General features: G+C 33.7%; 2 protein-coding genes across 2 annotated transcripts; both read right to left on the reverse strand.

Annotated features, from left to right (window-relative positions):
* Positions 1-19: 19 nt before the first annotated feature.
* Positions 20-961, reverse strand: LOC138077737 (olfactory receptor 6C1). The gene has a single exon (XM_068969891.1). The coding sequence runs from the start codon at positions 959-961 to the stop codon at positions 20-22; it is 942 nt and encodes a 313-aa protein (XP_068825992.1).
* Positions 962-8,990: 8,029 nt separating this feature from the next.
* On the reverse strand, positions 8,991-9,929 carry LOC138077848 (olfactory receptor 6C3-like). The gene has a single exon (XM_068970155.1). The coding sequence runs from the start codon at positions 9,927-9,929 to the stop codon at positions 8,991-8,993; it is 939 nt and encodes a 312-aa protein (XP_068826256.1).
* Positions 9,930-19,559: the final 9,630 nt, after the last annotated feature.

Genomic DNA, 19,559 nt, shown 5'->3' on the forward strand with positions numbered 1-19,559 from the left:
TCTAGTTTATTACAGCACATCATTTCATTTGCTTCTGAAAAATAGTCTTTCTTGCCATGTCCATGAAGGCTTGTTTGACTTGCTCATTCCGTAGACTGTAAATGAAGGGGTTCAGCATGGGGGCTACTGAGGTGTTTAGCACAGCCACCCCCTTGCTCAAAGACACCCTCTCCTGTGCTGAGGGTTTAATGTACATAAAAATGCAGCTGCCATAAGAGATGGAGATGACAATCATGTGGGAAGAACATGTGGAAAAGGCCTTTGTCCTCTGACTAGTAGAAGGAATTCTTAAAACTGTTCTGATGATGTATGTATAGGACAGAATTATTAATGCCAAAGTGAACATTAGAGTAAACACAGCACAGGAAAACCCCATCATTTCGAGAAAGTTTGTGTCTGAACAAGACAGTTGAAGCAAAGGAAAATAATCACAGGTAAAATGGTCAATAATATTAGACCTACAGTAATCAAGGTTTAAGAGCAACATGAGTGCAGGGAATATGATTAAGAATGAAACTAGCCAGGAAGAGAAGACAAGCAGTGTGCAGACTCTGTGATTCATGATGGTCATGTAATGCAGGGGTTTGCAGATGGCAATGTAACGGTCATAGGACATGGCAGCCAGAAGGTAAAACTCCGTGACTCCCAAGAGAATGAAAAAAAATAACTGAGAAATGCAATCATTAAAAGAAATGGTTTTATCTCCTGTAATAATGGTGGCCAGGAACTTGGGTATACTGACAGTTGTGAATGATACTTCTAAGATGGAGAAATTTCTGAGGAAGAAATACATGGGGGTTTGGAGGTGGGCATCCAGCAGGGTCAGGGTGATAATGGTCAGGTTCCCAGTGATGCTGAGCATGTAGGTGATGAGCAGAAAGACAAAGATGACAACCTGAAGTTGTGGGTCATCTGACAGTCCCAGGAGGATAAACTCTATTGTTTCTGTATGGTTTCTCATTCTTCAGTTGCTTGTTTGTTTTTCTCCTTCCAGGAGACCTACAACAGAAAGCACAAGGGATACACTAGAAGAGAAGATTACCAAATATTCTAGTGTAGACCTAGAATTTGATGAAATTAGTATGTCATTTCACCTTCAGGGGAAATTTAAAGCAAATTGATCATGACATTGATGCTTAAGTTTCTTCTGTTTAATAAGTACAACACTCTTTGATTAAGGGAAGTTTAAAACTGTAAATATCACAAATCTTGTAGGGCAAGAATTTGTTCCTACACTTTTTCTGACACCAAATACTACCTTTCAGAAACATACCCACCAGGTTTCATGAAAATTATCTTTGTGCTAATATTCCAGTGCCTACACAGTTTTCCTACTGTGTAACTTAAAAGCTTAATTATATTGAGAATCTTTAAAATGGAAAAGATATTGCAATTTTTAAATTAAAAAAGAAATGACTATTTTGTCCTTGACTTCTGTGGTGGCTCAGAGGTAACCTATCTGCCTGCGATGCAGGAGAAGCAGGTTTGATCCCTGGGTTGGAAAGATCCCTGCAGAAGGAAATGGCCACCCACTCCAGGATTCTTGCCTGGGAACAGACAGGGGAGCCCGGAATGCTCAGTCCACAGGGTTGCAAAAGAGTTGAACACAATTTAGGGACTAAACAACAAAACAGCAAATCAAGTTTTGTTAACATCCAGTTTTTTCCTTTTTCAAAGATTTTTATATGTGAACCATTTTTAAAACCTTTTTTGAATTTGTTAGAATTTTTTTTTTTTCTGTTTAGTCTTTTCTGGCCATGATGCATGTGGGATCCTAGATTCCCCATCAGGAATCCAACCACCACCCCGTTCATTGGAAGGCAAAGTCTTAACCCCTGGACCACCAGGGAAGTCTTTCAGCTCTTCCTACCTCACTGGAAGTCAGAAATGCTAAAGCCACTGCCACTGGCATATGCAGGTTTTAGAGGCAGAGGGTAAAATGAGATAGACAATCATGTAAGCTTAAGGTCAATATCATCTTAATCCCTGGTGACAATTTATAATATCACAGCATAACTATGTGTCATCATTATGGACTTTATTCTCAGACAACCTATTTCCGTTTATATTTAAAATATTACTTATATGTTATTATTATGATGATGGTTAATAAGTAAGACAATTGTCCTTCAAGAAAGCAAATGTTAATAATATGTTTATTTGTATATGTTTTGCAAATAACAAGCTTAAATTTTTCTCTTTTGGGGGTAAAATTTAAATTATATTATAGAAGACCAAGGATATGTAGGTTTTAATTCAATTCACTTATTAGGTCTGAAAGTCACTCAGTCCCTTCATGCCCCATCTATAAATACACACTAAAACATCTATCTCATAAAGTTATTTTGACCATTAAATGAAAAAATACATGTGAAGCATTTTGAAAAATGCTTATCATTTAATAAAACCCTTATAAGGCTTTGTTCAATGGAGAAAACATTCCCTAACCACTGAGCTGAAAACATTTGGGATTGAGATGTTGTGCTATGTAAAAACTTACATCTAAGATAAGTGGTAGTGCATAAATTTAGCACCAAGAGAGTCACATAAGAACAATAACAAGCAATGAAAATAGAGTAGAACCACGTGACTGTAGAGTACCCAACAGGCATTCTGGGAAAGTGAATCTTATCCTCACTCTTCCACTTTGGGTACATGATCACTTCTCCCAGCATAGTGTATCTGCCTTGTCTACCCATCATTGCTCCCCTACTTTCCACAAACAATCCACTTCTCTCATCTTCAGCTAGCATTTGACCACCACATTTGAGGCATGTTAGATATTTGCCAGGACTTCAACATTGCTACCAATAGCCGCTTCATTTCTCTTCTCCTCATTAATATTAGTAACCTTTCTGAGAAAGACTGTGAAGCTTATATTAACAAAATAAATGTATGTAACTAGCATAGGGGTAGAATATTTGAATGATTTTCGAATCACCTTCTTCCTTATTCCCGAACAGATGTAATACTCATGGTACGAGTTCTATAGGAATTTATATTCCTCCTTTCAAAGCCACCTCGCATACTACAGAATCTCCTGTGAACTCCTCTCTAGTCGGTGTAGCACAAAGTCTTACCTTCAAAGCTATGGCAACATGATCCAGTGCCTAGTATAGTGAGAGTAGATTTAAGATAAACACTTATCTATGTAAGTAGTTTTTCTGAGTTTGTTGTTGAATTTCATACTGCCCCTAAGTGCAACTCTTCATTTTAAGCCAAATTCTAGACTATATTTCATGTCAGTTCTATCTTGATTTATAAGATGTATTTTCCTACTTTACCTACTTTTCAGGATGCATTATCTGCTTAAGTTAAATTCCCTGCATTAATGTATGGCAAAACCAATACAGTATCGTAAAGTAAAATAAAGTAAAAATAAAATTAAAAAAAAAATACCCTGCATTGAGTACATTTATAACAAAGAACATGTAAAGAAAGCTAAAATTTGATATATAATTTAAAAAATTGTAAAATATTATTTCAAAATTAATGTCCTTAATTTGTTTATAATTCATTCTTTTTTAAAAATATAAATTTATTTATTTTAATTGGCAGTTAATTACATTACAATATTGTATTGGTTTTGCCATACATCAAACATGAATCCACCACAGGTATACACATGTTCCCCATCCTGAACCCCCCTCCATCCTCCCTCCCCATAGCATCCCTCTGGGTCATCTCAGTGCACCAGCCCCAAGCATCCAGTATCATGCATCGAACGAATAGCCAATTCATCTTTTAATGAACTCTACTCCTGCTCAGGATTTGCCTTTCATTGAAAGCACTATGCTGTCAATGTGCAAAGTGTTTTTCATAACACTGTGAACTCACAAAATACATTCTCATAAACTGACAACTTTTGGTTTCAATCTCAAGATTGAAATTTCTGAAATAACCTACAGGCATTGGAGAGTCAGGTTTCTTTTTAATTATGTTATTATTGTATGATGAACTATGTGTCATTGAACTGTATTTTTAAGCCTATTTCAACCTCATTATATATTCATTTCCTCTTCAGTTTCCTCATAATTTTAATTATTTGATGAATTATAATATCAGGATTTTACACTTTTTGCTGCTGACTAAACTTTTCACAGAATGTATGAAGAGCTGTGAAGAAAGATATTAACAGACATTAGAAGAATTCATATGAGCATTACTGGTGATGGACATTAACATAGCCAGGGTTTTAGGGCCAGAGGAAATAGGCTGAAGCAAACTCTAGCAAGAGACGATTTAGTATCATGAGATTGGGAGTGGTATATGAGACTTTGTATGTAAAAAAATTATGAAAATGCAATGGATTTTATTCATCTAACATCTAGTAAGCATGATAAAAAATCATCAGCATTCATTCCCTCATTCATCAGCCCTTTGAAAGAAACACATTTCAGTGTTTAACAGGGTATATAAGATTCCAAGAGATTTAAACCACCCAAAAGATGTATTTATGCAGAATATGAAGAATATCTCCAAGCATTTAACTCATATTTTCAACTTTTATTTCTGAACACAAGTCCATATTTCCCCCTGGAAGAATGAGGTTTAGGTTACTAAGCTTTGTATTTCCTTCCCCTCATTTCATAAAAATCAATTCTTACTTTTTTTCTGAGAATCTTTGAGACAGATTCTTTAAGCTATTCAAAATTAAAATTAGCAATATTGTTTCTAATTTGTTAATAAGATGACTGCAAATCATCTTCAATATGTCATTCTGAAAATATTCCTATGGCCTGCCCTTCCTAAACCCCTATTATCATATTAACATTGACAATGAAACTGTAGATAAATTTATGATTTCTTTGATACCCAAGTTGAAAAAGAGACTTCATATTAATGAATACATTCTTTTTAAAGGAATAAAATATATTCCTTTGAGAGACTGAGATAAGCATCTTTGATTGGTTCCATTTTATTTCTGGTGTGTTTTGCTGTTGTTGTTTTTAAAAATGTTTTTGTACACTGGGAGGAAAAATCTCTTAGTAATGCAATGACTTTGAAGGTATAGTTGGTACAACTTTTACTGTATCTACCACTTCTCTCTTCTTCAGTTAAACTTCATTACAGGTCATTAGAAAACTTTGACAAATCATACCAGAAGGTGATGTGCTTCATTTGTTGCATCATTATTTCTTTGTACTTTGTGAGTTTAAAGGGTGTTTTAGGGTTTAGGTTAATGCAGTAAGAAAAAGGAAGTTGTTTAATTATATGTCATGTGTAACATTTAGTTTGGCTTCATATTATCTTGGACACTGCTCAATCATTCTGACTTTGGGCCATGACACTGGGATCCTTTAAGAATTTGTCTCATCTTGAATGAAGCAAAGGCTCCTCAGGAGAACCAGTCAAGTGGTTGGAAGGATTGTTTCATTAGATACTTTTTTTTCACAATTATTATAGAGATTATTTCCTTGAAGAAATCTGATTAATTTATATTTCTTTATTTCAATAGGGATAGGCAGGTTCAATTCTCAGCATACATACCAGTGTTCACAGAGACAACACAAGGGGAAAAAGAGATAACAATTCACATTTAATAAGAAGCCCAGAAATTGTAACATTTATATCTTTGGAGGTTTGTGGTGAATATCAATTCATAACCTCACACTTTCAGTTCATTTGTTAGTGATCTATAATTTAAACAACGAAGGGAAAGTAAATCAACAAAAATTATTATTATTATTATGTTAAAATTGTTAACATGCTATTAATTCCTTCGTTACAGCATTCTAGGGTAAATTATTATCACACAAATTATATGGGCATTGAGGTAAGAAAAACATGAATTTAAAATATTGTAAAGTAATTAACCTCCAATTAAAATAAATAAATTTATATTTTAAAATAGATAAAAATACAAATGGGCCATTTATGGATCTATGACTCTGGATGAGCTATTTAATTTTTTAAGCTTCAGTTTTCTGTATTTAAAATAGAGTTGAAATTTCAAAAGTATTTCTTAGAAATAATTGCAATAACATAAAGGAAATTATTCTAAAATCATGTGGTACTTAATATATGTTAAGAAGACTAATTTTCTTTATTTTTACTTACTTTAATTTTCTTTTGATTGTAATTAATTCTCAACTCTGGGAAGGATAATCATAGCAATTGTGTTTTAGTAAAGGTATTAGTTATTTCAATGAAATAATAACTTTTGTATTTTTATTTCATTTAACTCTTATAAAATACCTATGAACTTTTAATCTTTATTCCCAAATAAATAACTAGGCTAAGTTAGGTTCTGCACCTTAGATGTTTTATATAGCTAGCAAAGAATATACCAAAAATTAAAGTCTATTCTCTTAAACAAATTACTGCAAAGCCTATATTCAGTTAGAAACAAACAACGGAAATAATAATTACCTGCCTTTATTTAATAGCGAGGCCTTTTCTGGTGGCTCAGTGGTAAAGTATCTGCCTGCCAATTCAGGAGACACTGGTTCGATCCCTGGGTTGGGAAGAATCCCTGAAGAAGGAAATGGAAACCCACCCCAGTATTCTTGCCTGGGAATTCTATGGACAGAGTGGGCTATATAGTCCTTAGGGTCGCAAAGAGTTGGACATAACTGAGTGACTAACACTACCACTTCCACAGCACAGTGAATCAGTTATACATATGCATACATCCACTCTTTTTTAGATTCTTTTTCCATACAGGTATTACAGAGGATTGAGTACAGTTGCCTGCGCTGTATAGCAAGCTCTTATCCTATTTAATTTGTTGAGTTGATAGGTAATAAATCACTGATAAAATTTGAGAGACTTCCACTGCTATCTATTTGCCAACCTTACTTCTGATTTTTGTACAAGTTCGCTAACATTCGAGTGGCTGCAATATAAACATATTAGCAGCTACCATGGTTGTAATCCATTTCTGCAAAAAACATTTCTTCTCATTGCACAAATTTGCTTCCTATTGTCAATGTTTTTGTCTTAAATTTCTCTCTTATTCAGAAAGGATATGTTTATTTGACAATAGAGAATGCGAAAAAGTAAATATATGCAAGATAAAAAATATCAAGTGTTTAAAAACCCTCTGGAATCATTTCTGCATAGATTTTAAGTAGCACAAGCTACTTAATGTTTTATCTATTCTCCCTCATACAGGCTCAAGGGAACTAATTCAGCAAATCAAAATTGCCAGAACAGAAATGTGCACAAAACACTAAGGAATATAAAACATAAAACACATTAGTAATGGAATTAGAAAAGAAAGCTTGAGAACAGTATCCAATGAGACCAAAACAAACAAACAAACAAAAAAAAAAACCCAACACTAAGTGTGAAGCCTTTTCCCTTGACATCATTTTTAGACAGATATCAGCAACCAATTATCTTAATTCCTAGTACAGATTTCTGCCCAATATTCCATGTCATTTTTTTAAAACTGGTAATCTAATACATTTAACTAACTACATTCATTAACTCCATTATTTTTAATCTGTCTTGCAGTAAAAAATTTTGTTACCATTATACTGCTATACATTAAAAGTATAATAGTTTATACTTTTTTCCTATTCCTTCTGTTGCTCAGCACAACAGAAATTGAAGAGGTATCTTGTTTTGATTAATCCATTAATCTGTATGCCAAGCATAACTTTAGGAGTTAGTACCTTGGTAAATAGACTGTAATTATATTAATATAAATACGCACAAGTGAAAAGATGGGAGTGAAAGGCAACAGAATCATTCAGGTCCTTAGTAAACACTGTGCGAAATATGCAGGTCTATACAGAGTTTCAAATAAGTATACAGTCAAACATATAAACATTTTTTGTTTGCTTTTTTAAATTGAGCTCTCATATTGGTTATATTGGAGAAGGCGAGGGCAATTCACTCCAGTATTCTTGCCTGGGAAACCTCATCGATAATAGAGCCTGGGGGGCTATGGTCTATGGGGTCACAAAGAGCCAGACATGACTAAAGAGCTGCAGCAGCATTGACTAATTAGGCAAATTACTCAGACAAATCACTCAAATTTTCTGAGCATCTATTTACACATTTGTATATGATGAGATAATCATGCCTAATTTGTCATACAGCCTATCAGATGGCTCAGTGGTAAAGAATCCACCTGCCAGTGAGGAGATGCAGGAGACTCGAGCTCGATCCCTGGGTCAGGAAGGTCCCCTGGAGGAGGAAATGGCAACCCACTCCTGTATTCTTGCCTGGGAAATCCCAGGGACAGAGGAGCCTGGTGGGCTACAGTCCATGGGTTGAAAAAAGTTGGACACTGAGCACACATGCAATTTGCTATATACCTGTAAGGTTACATAAGATATGAAACAGAACATACTTAATTCAGCATACATAAGCCAATAAACACTCTCTGTAGAAGAAATATTATTCAAGAAATTCCTGTTAAATTTTCAGGTGGCATTAGAGTCATGGTAGCTGACTATTCCTTTTTATGTATTTATAAAAATAATGTGGATACATAAGAAGAGTATATGAAATAAACATAACATGTGCCTTCAACATAACTAAGAATTATGAGATATTATGAACTTTAGGAAAATAAATATCCAAGTCCATCAGATGAGTGGAAAGAACTCGACAGATACTGCAGATAATGTGCAAAAAATATAGTTGTTGATTATTTATTTCATATTCCATAACTTTAAGAAATTGCTATATTAGTACCAAAAGATAATATTTAAGAGTAAGCTTATTAAAACATTAAAATGTTTACTCCTTTAGAAATTACCATATTAAATATTTTATTCAATATGAGATTATTTATTATTCAGAATAATGGATAAAATAATTTATGTTCTAAAGCTACTGGTTTTCTATTTGGAATTGTAAGTCAGTGGTTATATGGAAGCTATAGATAGTTTGAAAGGAAGACACAGCATAGTCAATTTCATTAAAAAGGAAGTTTGAGCTAATGAGCTCAGCAGTGCAGATGATATCTGTGAGATGGAGCTAGGTGGACACTGTAGAAGTTACATTGCATTCATTCATGTTAAGACACACTTTCATTCATTTCTAGAAAATATCACTTTATGAACCAAGTTTTTCAAAGCTTGTTTTACTTGGTTGTTCCTCAAGGTATAAATAAAAGGATTTAACATGGGGGCAATTGAAGTGTTGAGAATAGCTACTCCTTTGGTCAATGAAGCTCTTTCTTTTGCTGAAGGCTTGACGTACATGAATATGCAGCTTCCATAAGAAATGGAAATGACAATCATGTGAGAGGAACATGTGGAGAAAGCCTTTTTCCTCTGAGTAGCCGATGGTATTCGCAAAATGGTGCTAATAATGCATATGTAGGATAGAATCACTAATGCCAATGTGAAGAGCAGAGTCACAAAAGCAAAGTAAAAGCCAATCATCTCTAAAAGCCACGTATCTGAGCATGAGAGTTGCAAAATGGGGAAGTAATCACAGGAGAAGTGATCAATTATGTTGGAAGCACAGAAATCTAGCCGAAGGATAAGCATGAGTGGTGGGAAAATGGTAAGAAAGCCCCCTAGCCATGAACTAAAGACCAGCAAAGTGCAGATTTTCTTGTTCATGATGGTGGTGTAGTGGAGAGGCTTGCAGATGGCAACATACCGATCGTAAGACATGGCAGTGAGAAGGAAAAACTCAGACACACCCATGAAGATGAAGAAAAATAACTGAGCCAAGCAATTGTTATAGGAAATAGTCTTGACTTTAGTAATGATTGCCCCCAAAAACCTGGGGATAGAGACACTGGTGAATGTAATCTCTAAGAAGGAGAAATTCCGGAGGAAATAATACATCGGAGTCTTTAGATAACAGTCTGTTAAAGTGAGGATGATGATGGTTAGGTTTCCAGCAACACTCAATACATAAGCCAGAAATAAAAAGATAAAAATGACAACCTGAAGCTCTGGGTTGTCTGATATGCCCAAGAGGAAGAATTCTGTGGGCACTGTGTGGTTTCTCATACTGATTTTATTGTCTTTAAGCCAAATCTGTTGGTATAAAACAAAACGAAGAATAAGTGAATAGTAAAGGAATTGAAGATTTAGATATTGGAATTATTAGTTCTCATTAAAGGAAGCACTAGACCTTTTTTCCTGTAAGAATTTTTGCAATATCCACTCACTTCTACTAAAGCAAAATACTTTACACATTGTCTATTAAAGAGAAAAAATGTATTTACAGGTCTATGTTAAAAGTCCCCACATTAGTCCCCACATTAGTCCCCTCTACATAGGACTAAATTTTCTATGTGAGCAGATATCTTTTAATTACATTTTCTACAGCCATATTTACTAGCCAAATCTGTAGTTTAGGTATTAAGACATTAGTTTCTAGTTTCCAGGATGCTGTGCTTATAGGATTGAAATATCTAATTCTGAGTTATGGCTCTGATACCATGTACAAACTGTATTGGCTTAGGAGTTTTCAGTGGCAACTGATGACCCAATGACAATTCCTGAGCTTAATAATAGCTATGATTTTTTCTTTCTTAGTATATATTTCTTCAATATCCCCAAAATAAATTAATGTGTTTACAATCACATATACATGGAACTAGAATTGCCTTGCTTATAAATAAGAACAAAGTTCTAAATGAAAAGAAAGAAATAAGACATTAAAGATATTGACTAATGCCACGTAGAGCTATATGAATATTGCATTTCTATGACGTACTGATCCTTGTATGACAAAACCAATACAATATTGTAAAGTAATTAACTTCCAATTAAATAAATTTATATTAAAAATAAATAAATAAAAATAAATTTACAGTCATCTCATTTTTTAAATTTTACTGTATTTACTCTTTTTACCCTTATGTGTCTGAGGACAGGACAGAACACAAGAGGGAGCCTTCTGATGCCAAAATATCCCATTAACTTCTTTCTAGGAGGCTAAGTCATTAGAGTAAATAAAATTCTGTTTAAGATTTACTGTTTAGTAACCAAAATTGTTCAAAAGTAATCTATAAAATTTTTATTCATCTTGATCACTCTTCATTCTTAGCAACCAGAGTTGTGTCTCTGTGTAAGCTCTTATGAGTATTTATTTTCTTTATATAGCGTGAACTAGAACAGTCAGCAGGTGGTAAGTATCAAAGCTCGTATAGTACCTTCATTTGCTCTTTAAGTCCTTCCTAACAATCAGCATTTTCTTCCTTTAAGAATAAACATATTTTGTTATACATATTAGCAAAATTGGCAGATCAAAAGGCAGAAACTACTGCTGTGTTTTGAACAATGGTTGAAATATTAAAATACAAAACAAGTAATAGTAAATATGTTAAAGCAATTTATTCTGACAAAAAAAAACTTTTGGATGGAAAAAAGGTGAAATATACATTTAAAAACTGGGAACATTCATACTTTCTGATACATCTAATGATTCCAGTCAGAAATATAATCCCAGATTTTCTTTATTTACTTAAAATATGAGATGTAATGCATTTGTATTATACTTTAGGAGATTTTTTGGTCATTATCTCATCCTTGTCTCCATTATATAAAAGTATCTCACATAGAGAAAACACAGGCTTGATTTCATGGATATTTTCCACAAACTCTGCTACAAAAATTTGTTTTTCATTTCTTTCATCTTGCCATATAAAGGTAAATAAACATTGTCCTGACTGAAACTTTAAGAAATTACTCTTGTAATCCTGAGAGTTCTCGAAGGAAAAGTTGAAGAAACACTGCTTAATGACTGGAAGGTAAAACATTTCAAAGCTCCCTGGATAAGATGAAGATTGACTATTACCAAAAGAGTAAACGATTTTACCTTCTTTGGTCACTGCTTAAATCTCTGAAACCAGAGGGATGATAGAAAGGGTGTAAGAAGAGATAATTCAAGAGACGTAGTGATGTCATGACATACACTTTTCCAGAAGCTAATGAATAGAGCAGGATAAAAGGAAAAGTGTGCCAACCAGTTGGTTTTCCTTAAGTTGAACTTAAATTTCTCTAATAAGCACATGGCACTCAGTCCACACTTGGGAGGTAATTTATCCTCAGTTCCTTTGGGGCAGATTGAATACAGGGCTGAGCTACACCACAGTGGAACCTTCACTAAGGGTAGTACCTATGTTTCACTCATTTTCACATCTCCACCAGCACAAAGTAGAATGAATGAATAAAGAAAGCATTGTAATATCCTTAAAAATATGAAGAGTACTTGAAACTTTACTATTTTTCATTCTAATAGTTACATATGCTTAATGTTATGAGAATCAAGTATGAGAGAACCAGTATCAAATCAGTACATTGTGACTTATGGGATGACCCTTATGTTTCCAAATGAATTTTTGTTTGCCCTCAAAGCTTACAATTATATAGTATTACATTTTTGTACTGTGGTCTGCTACATATTTTTCTTTATATTCAGCTCTAAACATAGCCACATTCATACTCTCAGAGATACATTTTTTTCTTCTTACATTAATCCAACTTTATTACAGAAAATATTTGGCAATTTTCTTTTATATTCAGTTAATAATATGTAATGGATATTATTCATTATCAAATTATCTAGATGGAACTCATTATAATGATTGCATAGAATACCAGAGGAAATGTATATAATTTGGTAATTTCATTTTGATTGAGATTTAGGGAATTAGTCTTCTACTAATTTCACATCATTGGTTACAATGTTGTCTATTTTTATGCATTTTTTTGCATACATAGAAGTATTGATGTAACATATATACTAAATTTTGATAGATACTTCAAAATTTCTCTCCTGCAGACAAGAATGAACTCTTTCAGTGCATGATAATCAGTACTGGATTCATTCACAAATTTTATAGAAGGATGAAAATGATGCCACAATTAATTTAATACAAATATCATAAAGACCGCATCATGGTGCCTAGGTGACTATGTTTTGAGGTTAAAGAGAGCCAAGCTCTCTGTAACTTTCCAACTTGATTTAACCTTTCTGAGATTGCTCTGCCCATAAAATGAGAATCCTAACAGTCCTCATTCATAGTATACTGTAAAGATTAAAGTGATAATGTATAAATTAGCAGAATAATCCCAACTCTGGGATCAAACCCAGGTCTCCCACATTGCCGGGAGAATCTTTACCAGCTGAGCCATCAGGGAAGCCCAAGAATACTGGAGTGGTAGCCTTCAGTGGTATTCAATGGATACCTTTCATCAGCATGTGAGGTCTAAGGTGGAAATTCAGGATGAAAAGTGCAATTTTAAGCTTCACAGGAAAGCATTTGGGTATGTAAGGTGTTATTCCAGACCAGAGCCCTAATTCTGCAATATGACCAAAACCAAGGAACATAAATAACAATCAGGCTCTGGGGGAATAATAGGCAGGCTTTAGACAATCTGTTCATTTCTGCATCAAAATTGGAGTGAATGTATATATCTACTTAAAAGTTAATAGAAGTGACTTCTATTTCTGGGCTATCCCAGAATTGTCTTAATTTTTTAAAAAAATTTGAAACCCCATTTCAAATCATGCCAACCTTAGTTCAAAACCTCCAGAGGGATCGTTCTTAGAATTGTTGATGATTTGTTAAAATGGCAAATCCTTTCATTTGTATTAAGAAAATATCCAAAAAGAGGGCAGGGGCCCTTTTGCCTTGAGAGAAACACCCTTGGCATTTTCCAGCTACATTATTAATGTAGAAATAATGTTCCTATGATGACACATTTTCAAAGAAACGCTTTCTTATTTACTGCGTGATGTAAAATGTTGCTAAATGTGTTTTAGCGTTATGATGTCACTGCTGAAAGTTATTTGCACTATAATAAAGGAATTTTCTACAAAAAAAAAAAAAAAAGATAGGGTAGCTTATCCATTATCCAGCAGAGTTTTCTGACCCAAGAATCAAACTGGGTTCTTCTGCATTGAAGGCGGATTCTTTACCAACTGAGCTGCCAGGGAAGTTCTAGTAGTGTATAAAAGTCAATCTTACTTTAAATTTCGTATTCTGCAATTAATAGGTTGAACATTTTTATTTCTATTTCTCATCCATTAATGGTCTGTTTTATTTCTTTTTAATTTTTATTTTTACTTTATTTTGCTTTACAATACTGTATTGGTTTTGCCATACATTGACATGAATTCACCACAGGTGTACATGCGATCCCAAACATGAACCCTCCTCCCACCTCCCTCCCCACAACATCCCTCTAGGTCATCCCCGTGCACCAGCCCCAAGCATGCTGTATCCTGCATCAGAAAGAGACTGGTGATTCGATTCCTACATGATAGTATACATGTTTCAATGCCATTCTCCCAAATCATCCCACCCTCTCCTTCTCCCTCTGAGTTCAAAAGTCCGCTATACACATCTGTGTCTTTTTTGCTGTCTTGCATACAGGGTCATCATTGCCATCTTTCTAAATTCCATATATATGTGTTAGTATACTGTATTGGTGTTTTTCTTTCTGGCTTACTTCACTCTGTATAATCAGCTCCAGTTTCATCCATCTCAACAGAACTGATTCAAATGTATTCTTTTTAACGGCTGAGTAATACTCCATTGTGTATATGTACCACTGCTTTCTTATCCACTCATCTGCTGATGGGCATCTAGGTTGTTTCCATGTCCTGGCTATTATAAACAGTGCTGCGATGAACATTGGGGTACATGTGTCTCTTTCAATTCTGGTTTCCTCAGTGTGTATGCCCAGCAGTGGGATTGCTGGGTCATACGGCAGTTCTATTTGCAATTTTTAACGGAATCTCCACGTTGTTTCATTGCAACGAAAAGAATAAAATACTTAGGAATATATCTACCTAAAGAAATTAAAGACCTATATATAGAAAACTATAAAACACTGATGAAAGAAATCAAAGAGGACACTAATAATAGATGGAGAAATAGTCCATGTTCACGGATCAGAAGAATCAATATAGGGAAAATGAGTATACTACCCAAAGCAAATTACAAATTCAATGCAATCCCTATCAAGCTACCGGCCATATTTTTCACAGAACTAGAACAAATAATTTCAAGATTTGTATGGAAATACAAAAAACCTCGAATAGCCAAAGCAATCTTGAGAAAGAAGAATGGAACTGGAGGAATCAACGTGCCTGACTTCAGGTTCTACTACAAAGCCACAGTCATCAAGACAGTATGGTACTGGCACAAAGACAGACATATAGATCAATAGAAGAAAATAGAAAGCCCAGAGATAAATCTACACACATATGGACACCTTATCTTTGACAAAGGAGGCAAGAATATACAATGGAGTAAAGACAATCTCTTTAACAAGTGGTGCTGGGAAAACTGGTCAACCACTTGTAAAAGAATGAAACTAGATCACTTTCTAACACCGCACATGAAAATAAACTCAAAATGGATTAAAGATCTAAATGTAAGACCAGAAACTATAAAACTCTTAGAGGAGAACATAGGCAAAACACTCTCAGACATAAATCACAGCAGGATCCTCTATGATCCACCTCCCAGAATTCTGGAAATAAAAGCAAAAATAAACAAATGGGATCTAATTAAAATTAAAAGCTTCTGCACAACAAAGGAAAATGTAAGCAAAGTGAAAAGACAGCCTTCTGAATGGGAGAAAATAATAGCAAATGAAGCAACTGACAAACAACTAATCTCAATAATATACAAGCAACTTATGCAACTCGATTCCAGAAAAATAAACGACCCAATCAAAAAATGGGCCAAAGAACTAAATAGACATTTCTCCAAAGAAGACATATGGATGGCTGACAAACACATGAGAAGATGGTCAACATCACTCATTATTAGAGAAATGCAAATCAAAACCACAATGAGGTACCACTTCACACCAGTCAGAATGTCTGCGATCCAAAAATCTGCAAGCAATAAATGCTGGAGAGGGTGTGGAGAAAAGGGAACCCTCCTACACTGTTGGTGGGAATGCAAACTAATGGTCTGTTTTAACTTGTGTTCACTTTTACTTGGCTTTGTTGTCTTTTTGTTTATTAGTAGAATATATCTGTGGCAGGATGTTTTTAGAGACGAGCCTTCGTTTTTAACTTTTAATAGAGTGGTTCAACTATGAAAGTTGTACAGTCTGTCATGAATTCTTGGGGACCTATTCTTCTCAGTACATCCTTCCATGTATTTCAAAATTCTATAAATATCTGCTTATATTCACTTCTATTACTTTGCTTTCTACATTTTTGTCTTTGGTCCATCCAGAATTTATTATTATATCAGATATGGATTTTTTTGTTTGCTTTTTAAATGCATAACTAATTGCCCTGACATCTGTGAGCTAGAGACAATATGAGAGTTTGGACAGTGAGTTGCTAAGAGCATCAATGTCCTGTTATTCCATTAACAGATTCTGTCTAGCTCATTGTTCTCATTAACAAGATTTGTATGTCATCTTTAAGCTGAGAAAATAACTGACTCAACTGAAATATTGCCTTGCCTATGAGAAATCATAATTCTCAAATTCCAAAAAAAGGAGTTTTCTTTGACTTCAATGTAAAGAGTCTAATTTTAAAAAAGTCCTGTAAGATTGAATCTCCTCCTTCTATTCAGACCTGCTGCCTTACATCCACTTTCACTTTTTCATTGGAGCATACTTGTGTTTTTCGTTTATTTGTTTCAACAGTCTGATGATCTGCCTCTTGGAAGTGGTTTCTTTGGAACTTCAATTCTCTTCTAGTCATCTGATAAATCTACTTTATTCTTTATGGCAGTATTCCCTGAATCTTTGATTTTCCCAAACTCTTACATGTTTCCATTATGCCTTGCACTTCATCTTTGCAGTAGTGGTTATATTTTAATTGCTAACATGGTCTCATTCTCACTAGACTGTAAGTTTCACGGTATAAGTGATAAGTCACATGTGTGGCTATTTAAATAAAAATATGGATTAGTTGCAGTGAGACGACCCAGAGGGATGGTACCGGGAAGGAGGAGGGAGGGGGAGTTCAGGATGGGGAACACGTGTATACCTGTGGTGGATTCATGTTGATGTATGGAAAAACCAATACAATATTGTAAAGTAATTAACCTCCAATTAAAATAAATAAATTTATGTTTTAAAAAACTACAAACTCAAATCCTCAGTTACATTAATTTCATTTCAAGTACTCCAAAGCCAAATGTGGCTAATGGCTAATATATTGAATAGCACAGATTACAGAGCATTCCCATTAATGCAGATAGTTTTGTTGGACACTTATTTCTCTTTCCGTTACTCTTGAAATATTGCTTAAGTGCATGGCATCTTTCTGGAACCAAGGGCCTGTGTGACCTCTGCTCTGACCTTATCAAATTTCTCATCATTTCTTATAATTCCTAGGCATTCTTTCTCTCTCTCTCAGACACACACAGACATACACACATACATGCACATATTTTTCTTTAAGGTTTTATCTAAATGTCATATATTCCTTGAAATCTTCCCCGGTTTGCAAAGCCAGGATTAGGTGCCCTCTGTTCTTTGCTCTCTTAAAACTTTGCACACTTATCTTACTCTATTGCAATTACTCATACATATATCTTTTTGCATTATAATGCTAAGTAATGTGGAGAAAATGGCCTTTGTTTAACTCATTTTTATGCATCTTAAGCCAAGAAAAGAAATGCACCAAACTTGATTTTTATATATATAAAATGTTAATATATATAAAAGTTTGGGTTATCCATATATGTATTTATATATATAATATATATCACTGTATATATAATATATATTACAGTATATACATTACTGTATTTTAACGACTAATCAAATTAGTAGTTTTATATATATTACTGTATTTTGACTACTAATCAGAGTTTGTTAAGAACTCTTTCATCAGTGTTTAAGACAGATATAGAGCTGTAATTTCCTCTACAGGAAGGAATATATATATATATATATATATATATATATATATATAGGTATATATTATATATATGATAGATATTATTGTATTATATATAATTGAGCTGTAGTTTCCTCTCCTTACAATTTATTTTTCTGGTTTCAGATTAGGATAATGCTAATAAAAAGTTAGTAAATTTTTTTATTTGGGGAAGATTTTTAACACCACCTTCACACACTTGAATAGATGTAGGGCTAGTCATGCCTTCCTCAGTGAGTTTCTTAAGTTTGTGTCTTTCAAGAATAGGTTCATTTCATTTATCATATTTATGATCATAATATTATTTATAATTTTTCCTTATTTCCTTTTAATACCTATGGGATCATGAATATACCTCTTACTTCATTATTGATATTAGTAGTTTGTGTATTTTCTTTTTCTTTGGTTAGCCTTGCTAGATATTATTTGCTTGAATTAATTTTTCAAAAAAGTAACTTCTGTTGCTTGTGCTATAGTGTCATATCTAAAAAAATATCATTGCCAAGAATAATGTCAAGGAACTTTCTCCTATGTTGTCTCAGGGTTTCATAGTTCCAGGTCTTACATTTAGGCTTTCAATCAATTTTCAGTTAATTTTTTGTTGTGTACTGTAAGATATGGGTCCACTTTCACTCTTTTAAATATTCAGTTTTCATAATTACGTTTATTGAGGGTACATGTTTACACGTTGAGTATCCTTGACTTCCTTGTAAAATATTATTTGACCACTGAGGCACTGGTTTATTTTGAAGCACTCAATTACATTTCATTAATTTATGTACACGTTTTTATACCTGGAGCGCACTGCTTTGGTTCCTATAGCTCTGTAAAATAGTTTGACATTCAGAAATGTAATGTCTCCAGCTTTGTTTATTCTCAGGATTGCTGTGGATATTCAGGGTCTTTTGTATGTCAATATGAATTCTATTTCTGAAAAAATACCATTAGAATCTTAATAGAGATTTTATTTAATCTATACATGGCTTCAGGTATTATGGACACATAAAATATTAATTTTTAGAATCAATGAAGAGTATACTTTTCCATGTATTTGTGACTTCTTCAATTTTTTTTATAATGTCATATCATTTTAGGTCTATAGATCTTTCACCTTCTTGGTTAAATTTATTCTTAAGTATTTTATTGTTTCTGTGTTGTGATAAGTGGAATTTAAATGTTACCTCTTTTTCAGATAGTATGTTGTTGTCATATACAAGCACAACTGATTTTTGTATGTATATTTTTTATCCTGCAATTTTGCTGAATTTGTTGATTAACTCAACAGTTTTCTTGGGTTTTCTATATATAATACCATATCATCTGCAAACAGAAATATTTTTAATTCTCCTTTGATTTTGATGCCTTTTATTTCTTTTTCTTTCTTGGTTGTTCTGGCCAGGACTACCAGTGCTGTGGTGAATAGGAGTGGTGAACAAGAACACCTTTGTCTTGTTGCTAATCTTCAAGGAAAAGCTTCCAAACCTCCTCACTGTGTATGATGTTATGTAATTGTCATAAATGGCCTTTTTATGTTGAGGTACATTCTTTTTTTTTTTTTTTTTTTGAGGTATGTTCTTTCTGTATTCAATTTGTTGAGATTTTGTTGTTTTTAGTTTTTTCTTCATCTACTAGATGAAGATGTAATTAACATATACAACATTATTTGAATTTAATGTGGTGGTGTTGTTGTTCAGTCACTCAGTCATGTCTGACTTTTTGCAACCCCATGGACTGCAGCATGCCAGGCTTCCGTGTCCTTCACC

Source organism: Capricornis sumatraensis, chromosome 4 (assembly GCF_032405125.1).
Source record: "Capricornis sumatraensis isolate serow.1 chromosome 4, serow.2, whole genome shotgun sequence".
Lineage (NCBI taxonomy): Eukaryota > Metazoa > Chordata > Mammalia > Artiodactyla > Bovidae > Capricornis > Capricornis sumatraensis.

Bases quoted from the DNA above. Each gene is read 5' to 3' on its own strand.
- LOC138077737 (XM_068969891.1), bottom strand. From the start codon at position 961: ATGAGAAACCATACAGAAACAATAGAGTTTATCCTCCTGGGACTGTCA.
- LOC138077848 (XM_068970155.1), bottom strand. From the start codon at position 9,929: ATGAGAAACCACACAGTGCCCACAGAATTCTTCCTCTTGGGCATATCA.